Source organism: Sinocyclocheilus anshuiensis, unplaced genomic scaffold (genome assembly GCF_001515605.1).
Source record: "Sinocyclocheilus anshuiensis isolate Anshui unplaced genomic scaffold, SAMN03320099.WGS_v1.1 scaffold963, whole genome shotgun sequence".
Lineage (NCBI taxonomy): Eukaryota > Metazoa > Chordata > Actinopteri > Cypriniformes > Cyprinidae > Sinocyclocheilus > Sinocyclocheilus anshuiensis.
The window spans coordinates 34,533-41,672 of NW_015544183.1; the positions used below are offsets into that span (position 1 = coordinate 34,533).

At 39.4% G+C, this 7,140-nt stretch overlaps 1 protein-coding gene across 1 annotated transcript; it reads left to right on the forward strand.

Annotated features, from left to right (window-relative positions):
- The first annotated feature begins 2,274 nt into the window (after positions 1-2,274).
- On the forward strand, positions 2,275-6,886 carry LOC107696376 (peripherin-2-like). Its single transcript, XM_016496676.1, has 3 exons — positions 2,275-3,242; positions 4,132-4,378; positions 5,137-6,886. The coding sequence occupies exons 1-3, from the start codon at positions 2,662-2,664 to the stop codon at positions 5,341-5,343; spliced, it is 1,035 nt and encodes a 344-aa protein (XP_016352162.1). The 5' UTR covers positions 2,275-2,661; the 3' UTR covers positions 5,344-6,886.
- The last annotated feature ends 254 nt before the right edge of the window (positions 6,887-7,140 follow it).

A 7,140-nucleotide genomic window follows, 5' to 3' on the forward strand; every position in this document is an offset into this window, starting at 1 on the left:
TACTGTACATTATGTACTACTGCATATACTGCACTACTCTCTCTGGAATTGAGAAGAGAATACAGCAATGTACAATTTCAAAGAAAGAGTAAATTCCAAATGCCATTTTTGCACCCTTGAAGGTCACTTCTGGAAGGGGATGCCATTTGTATAGGGGCATTCCAAACAAAAGTGAACAAATGAATCCCTTCACGAAGGGCCCTTCCAGAAGTCTGTTAGTGATGGGTCACTTCATGGTCCCTTCAAGGAAGTAAGTTTATCATTTATGGTCATGTGACCAGGGTTGTGAGTCCTTGCGATTCATTTTATGGTAGAAGAGTTAATTTCTAAACAGAATAATAATAAGTTGTTTTGTTTTGCTGTGATATATTACACACATTTTCATCATGCAAGTATCATAGGTAAGAAATGTGTTTAATAGTAGATACATTAGATAAATGTGACTAAACCTGCAGGGTCCAAAGAAGAACTGGTAAGTTTTAGAAAGATGAAACACACAGAAACACACATATAAATCATATTTTAAAAAGGTTATTAATTTATATTTGTTTGCAACATATCAACAGCAATAAAAAAGGAATTTCCATTGTTAGAACAGCTAATGTGGTGATGGATGCTGTGCTACATTGTCATTGTAACATTTCAGGTGAAGATAATGAGGGAATTACATTGTTTTTCATTGCTCTCTTCACCAAGTGAGTTCCAAATGGCTACAGTGACACGCAAGTTCCCTGCTCCCTCCCAAGTGCCCACTTCAAGGGCTCTGCCCTTCAGAGTGAATAGGGCATAAGGATGCTCACTTCCGATTGGAATTTGCCCACTATAAAGAGTTCATCACAAAAAGAAAAACAGTTTTATGCTGTTCATTGGCATATATCATGTTGAGTTCAGAATGCCCCAGATTAACAACAACCAACCAAAAGGGTATCCCCCAAAACCTACAAACAGGAATACACATTCACACTTTAACTTCAATGTAACAAGCTTCTCAACCATCTCAGTTGCTGAGGTAGAAGCATTGCGTGCTATTCATCCAGTGCGTGTCCCTCTAAATTGATCAGACAGTAAGTCACTCAAATCCTATCGGTCCTTCTAATCTTGTCACATGTGACCAACGCACGCTAATTAGAGGGGTGATGCCCACCCATTGGGTTATCTTATAGACACATGCTAAAAGGCAACTCAACAAATTAGCTCTTAGCCTAAAGTCAGGTCAACTGCTCTTACAAGAGACCCTACAAGAGACTTGGGGTCAATCCCCCAAAAGTCTTAATCATCACTTACTGCCTGAATGTGTAGGTATTTGATTAGGCTTACGCAAAGTGGCAAAGGACTTAGAGTTCACTACTAATTATAAGAGCTTGTGATTGTTGTAAATAAGGTTAGTTGTGAACACAGAAAGTTGATTTGCTCTGCATGGTAACTGTCAAATGAGCACATTTTCAAATGATACTCTTTGATAAAGTACATCAGACTGACTTGGGGACAACATCTGTCTGGATGGGTTTTACGGCTGGAAGCTTCTGTCTTCCCATGAATTGTTGAGGAATAAATATGAGCAAACTACTGACATCGATGATGTGGCTTGATCATCGTTCATCATGTAAAAATCACCTCTAAGGGAAGAGGGAATGCTTGTGTCCATAGCTTTGAAGTTTCCATGGGAGACTTGACCGAGAATAACGATTGTTCAGTAACAAGTCTGGGCGATAAAAATCTTAGGAGACCTATACAACTTCTTGTGGAGTTAGACAATTGGAAAAACACCAAGTAAATTATTTGATATAATCTTCCACCCTGATCTCCACTACCCTTGCTATAGATTTGGTTAGCTTACATTTAGCAGAAGTATTACGCCCATTAAATGTGCCCCCTGTGGTATTTCAAGTGGATTTAAAAAATATGCATATTTGATGATTAAATGTATGATTATTGCAGGTTTAAAAAGTTCTAAAATGCAGTGGCAGAAATCACATGTAGACATGTCTAAATGTGTTATTTGAGAAAAAAGCAGAGTAATATAATAGACGCAGACCTCCAATGGAACTAGCTGTACCCTGTGTTGATGTAACTTCCAATTCTTGTGAAATAAGACAACAATGGTTTGGTCTGAAGACTACCCCAGAGCAAGCAATACCAGCAAGTAAAAGAGCAAACTGATGCTAAAGTAACTAACCAATTACAGAGTAAGATAAAGGATTAGAGTCCTCGGCTCATCTGCAAATGGGATCAGCACTGATTAGTGGGGTTTAGAATGACGTAGAGGAACTTGATTCTACAATCACACAGCTCCTCAGCCGGCCACCCCCTTTTGCAGGGAAGGGAACCATCAGGAAAAGCCACGTAGCCCCCCAGCTGGTCCATTTAGGTGGATTTATGTGAAATTCCAGAGAAAGAGGCCTCTGGCTGCCAACAGCATGGACTTTCTTGAATTGTGGGTGGTCAGAATGGGTATGGGAAGGGGAATCCTTGCTACTGCACGTTCCATGCTCGATGGCGGATTACTAAACTAAGCCTCTGGACTATAACGTTCCTGTTCAAGGTCTTCAAGAAATTCAACAAGGGAAAGACAACACGAATCGTACAATAAAAGGTAATCATACAAAAGAAGAATCCCTGTGAATATATTGTTGTGACTTATTAGACACCAAGAACAAAAACATGGCTTTGATGCCCATAAAATTTGACTTGGTCAAGCGGGTCAAGCTGGCCCAAGGACTGTGGCTCCTGTACTGGCTCTCTGTCATGGCTGGGATCCTCATCTTCAGCATGGGGATCTTCTTCAAGATCGAGCTGCGTAAGAGAAGCGAGATAATGGATAACAATGAGAGCCATTTTGTGCCCAACCTGCTCATTTTGGTGGGACTTGTGGCCTGTGGTATCAACGCTTTTGGGGGCAAAGTGTGCCATGACTCCCTTGACACAATTAAGTTCACCAAGTGGAAACCTATGTTGAAGATCTACATGAGCGGATGTGTGGTTTTTTGCATTGCCCTTTTTGTCACGGCTCTGCTGTGTTTTCTGATGCAGATTTCTCTGCATTTCGCCCTGGCTGAAGGCCTGAAGAATGGAATGAAGTACTACAAAGATACAGACACGCCAGGACGATGCTTCATGAAGAGAACCCTAGATATGACCCAGATTGAGTTCCGCTGCTGTGGCAACAACAACTACAGGGACTGGTTTGAGATCCAGTGGATTAGCAACCGCTACCTGGACTTTAGCAATGACGAGATTAAAGCGTGAGTACTGGGATCTAAGTGGAAGAGATTCTGGATAATTTATATACATTTTCTTTTCCATCTGATGGCTTGTGACATATCTGAATTTCAGAAATTCATTATCATAGCAAAATGTGTAAAATATTAACTGTTACCATAGATGTAGTCAAATTCAAAAGGTATCAGTCATTGAACATTATTAGGAAAAAGTAATGAAGGCTGATATTCACTGGGTTTTGAGGAAGTTAAAGCTTGTTTAAGAAAGTAAGGCAACTAAGCGGATAGAGATCAGCTGATGCATATTTTACTCTCGGAAGTGTAACCCTACTGTATTATGAAATAATTTACACATGATAACCAAGACAAAAAATAGCACAAAGGTTCTAATGAAACAATATTTTCAATGTCTCGAAACAGGCTCCTTGAATACTTTTATGTTGAATGCAAGAGGAATAAAATTTCAGAGTTGTTTTGCGAGATTCCCAAGTAGATAATTGGCTCGTGGGTTTTATAAAGAGGGGAATGGGTTAAAGGGGGCAAACGGGTCCATGGAATAGATAATCTGTCAGTATCCTATTCCAAAGTCCTTTAAAACTTACCTTCCACACAAATAATATTGTGCAATCTTTTACCTCCCATGGAGTGAGTCCCCAGTGTTTACCTCCCAATGGGCTAAATTGTCCCAAGGAGATGTTCATAAATCTAATTTAAAATAGGGTTTCTTTTTATTATCAGATTGGAGTCCTCAGCTTTGTCCAATAATCTCAAAGTTAATGTGGAGATACAAATTTGTTGAGATGTGTTTCTAAGCCTGCCTCTCTTTAAATCTTAAATGCCACACCTAATAATACATCCCAGTCAATATAATTGAAATATCTGCCTAACAGTTCAATCTTTTGGAATTTTTTAGCCGTGTCCAGAGCAACGTGGAAGGCAAATACTTGATTGGAAGCGTTCCCTTCAACTGCTGCAACCCTGGCTCCCCTCGCCCTTGTATCCAACATCACCTGACCAACAACTCCGTTCACTACAGCTACGACCACCACATTGAGGACCTAAACATCTGGACCAGAGGCTGCCGTGAGGCCCTGGTGTCCTACTATGGGGGCATGATGAACAGTATTGGTGCTTTTGTGCTGCTGTTCATTATTATGCAGGTGGGTGTGGGAGAGGAAATGGAATCCAAAGTTGAACACAGCTAACTCATGGCCTTTGACTTTGTCACTAGATTACACTCTTGGTGGGTAAAGAATGTGTTGCTAGATTATAAAGTGAGCCGCTAGATTATAAGGTCAGTTGGTGCGTAAAGAGTAATATAAATAGGTCTGAAAGAAACGGATTAATTATCTGCTTAATTGATTTGATTAACACTTTGTGTTGATGGCATGACAAGATATAGGGAACAAGCATTTAGCATGTGGGAAGTTGACAACATGAATTTTGCATAAATGACATGCACTTGGCATATTTACAGTTACATATTTTCCTTTTACAGAACTTATCTACATTACTACTACCAAATACACTGAAACTATATTCATGCATATACAGTTTAGTAGATGGGCACAGCAAACCTTCTATTTGAACTGTTACTGATTGCGTAATGTGACACGACACCAAATGTGCAAAAAAAGTAGTTCAAGAGGGTTAACCTGCTGTTAAGTGTAAGTCCTAAGATCTTGTTGCCAAACTGGATATTTCCTGGAAAAGTAGAACTCATGTGGGTCAAAACATCAGAAGCACACACCAATGATGCTGTATTTGAGCATGTGTGGAAGTTTCTAGAGATTCATTACCCTAAGAAAACCCTCTTGTGGACATACATATTCCAAAGACGTAATCACTTCCAAATGGAAACATATAAATTTGTGAAGCATGTTTAGTTCTACTGTGAACTGAATTTAATTTGTTGCAGGCTGTCGTGACTGTCGGTTTGCAGTACCTGACCACTTCACTGGAAACCCTGGCAGACCCAGAGAATCCTGAGAGCGAAAGTGAGGGATGGCTGCTGGAAAAGAGTGTGAAGGAGACACTTTCTGGCATCATGACAAAGCTCAAGTCGCTGTTTAAAGGCAACCAGGTACAGGAGGGAGACGCAGAAGCAGAAGCAGCTCCCACATAAAGCTGAGAGAGTCATGCCCCATCCCACCCCATCATGTCTATGGCCACTTCTACCTTTGGGAGAAAGAATGCATGAAAGTTTGTCTCTTAAAAATATAGGTGTATATGCATACATATAAGATCAATACACCTACATTTTAATGAGATTCCAATTGATATGTGAATGTACACACTACAATGTAAATATGAATTAAATTTAAATTTAATATTTTAAGAATTAAATATCTGTAAATGTCCTGATATTATCATTTAACCATATCAGATATTCAGACCAAATAAGCCTCACTGTCCACTGTCCACGTCTGTAGTAGTATAAAGTTTGATCCTTATATTTCCAGTTTATTTATTGGTTGAGCGGATGTTTAACCCGACAGCCTCACACATACAATAACACATTTCACCATCAAACAATTAGGCGCTATTAAATCACTTTTCAGTAAGAAATTACTTTTTTTGAAGGGGTCACACGGCAGCTTTTAACCGGCAGCTGAGAAAAATGTGTTTTTGTAAACATTCAGCCCAGACCTTAAAGGGATGGAAACAGTGGCACACCTTGCTTTTTACACAACGCTGCCTTTAACAGACCTTAGGTTGTCTGACGATTTTCAAAAGCATGTTGATGGTGATCTACTGGAGAGCAGAACTCAATGGGGAAACTATTCTGTTAACAACAGAATATTGTACTCATCATGTTCACCATTAATGTGTGTAGTTCTCTGGTTAAATATCTGCTTCACAAGTTGACGAGATGTGCAAACAGGCTTTCTGTCTGAACTTCAGTGCTCTGTTGAACTCACAGTTGTGGGACAGTTACAGAAGTTGTCAAGAGTACCGACTTGTAAAAGATTCTAATCAGTTGTGTGTGTTTTGTTAATCTAAGTCAGACAAACCAATCAGCTGTATTTTTTTTTTTTTTTTTCACATAATTTGTGTGATTTTTTTTTATTTTCACAGGCACCTCTCTTTCTGTACATTTGACCTTGACTTTGCAGTAATGTCAGTTTTTGTGGATTGAGTGAATCATGTAGGAAACTCTATTTGTGAGATAAAGATGTTTAAGTAGATTCAGTGTTATTCTGTTCTTTTTTCACAATACATACTCATAACACACACCTCGCTCTGAACAGACGTGACTCTTTGTTTCTGTTTTTACTGTTACTGTTTTAACTTGGTCTTTAAAAGACTATGTAAAAGACTTAAATATGAGGGGTGAAAGTGGGGTAAGGTAATAAGAGCTGGTCACAGGTGAAACATGTTTGGACAGCAGAGGGGCACAGCTTTACCTGATTGGATGAAGAGAAGGAAATGGATTTCTCTAAATGAGGCTTTTGCTCAGAACAGCTGAACACCCATCCTCAGAATACCTTTGAGCAAAAAACATGAACATGAATGTTTTTCAACATTAATATTTTAGGTTAACGTGTATAAAGGAAAGTGTATGGTTAAAATCAATCCATCCATTCAGGAGTAATGGACTTAATTTAATATTAATTAATACCAAAGTCCCTTTAAGGCAAGTCATGTCACTCTGCCGCCATCTTTGAAACGCCTCTCTGGCATGCAAGTGCAGCTCCCATAGACATATTAAATACCTAGATGCCTCATTGGCCGCTTTGGACCGTTGCTGCGATACGTCAACGAGTCCGCCATATTGGTCCGGGCAAGACTGCTCGGTAAACAAATACAAGTAAACGGGGAGCTGCGGCTTTTCTAGACAAAACGTGGAGTAAAGTTTACATTTCTCAACCGATTTCAACGGTTTATGATCTGCATGGAGTTCAAAAAAAGTTTCTGTTTC

Excerpts from the sequence above, each read along its gene's own strand:
- LOC107696376 (XM_016496676.1), top strand. The coding sequence starts at position 2,662 with ATGGCTTTGATGCCCATAAAATTTGACTTGGTCAAGCGGGTCAAGCTG. Across the intron at positions 3,243-4,131 it reads AGCAATGACGAGATTAAAGC|CCGTGTCCAGAGCAACGTGG; the intron begins GTGAGTACTGGG and ends GGAATTTTTTAG. Across the intron at positions 4,379-5,136 it reads TGCTGTTCATTATTATGCAG|GCTGTCGTGACTGTCGGTTT; the intron begins GTGGGTGTGGGA and ends AATTTGTTGCAG.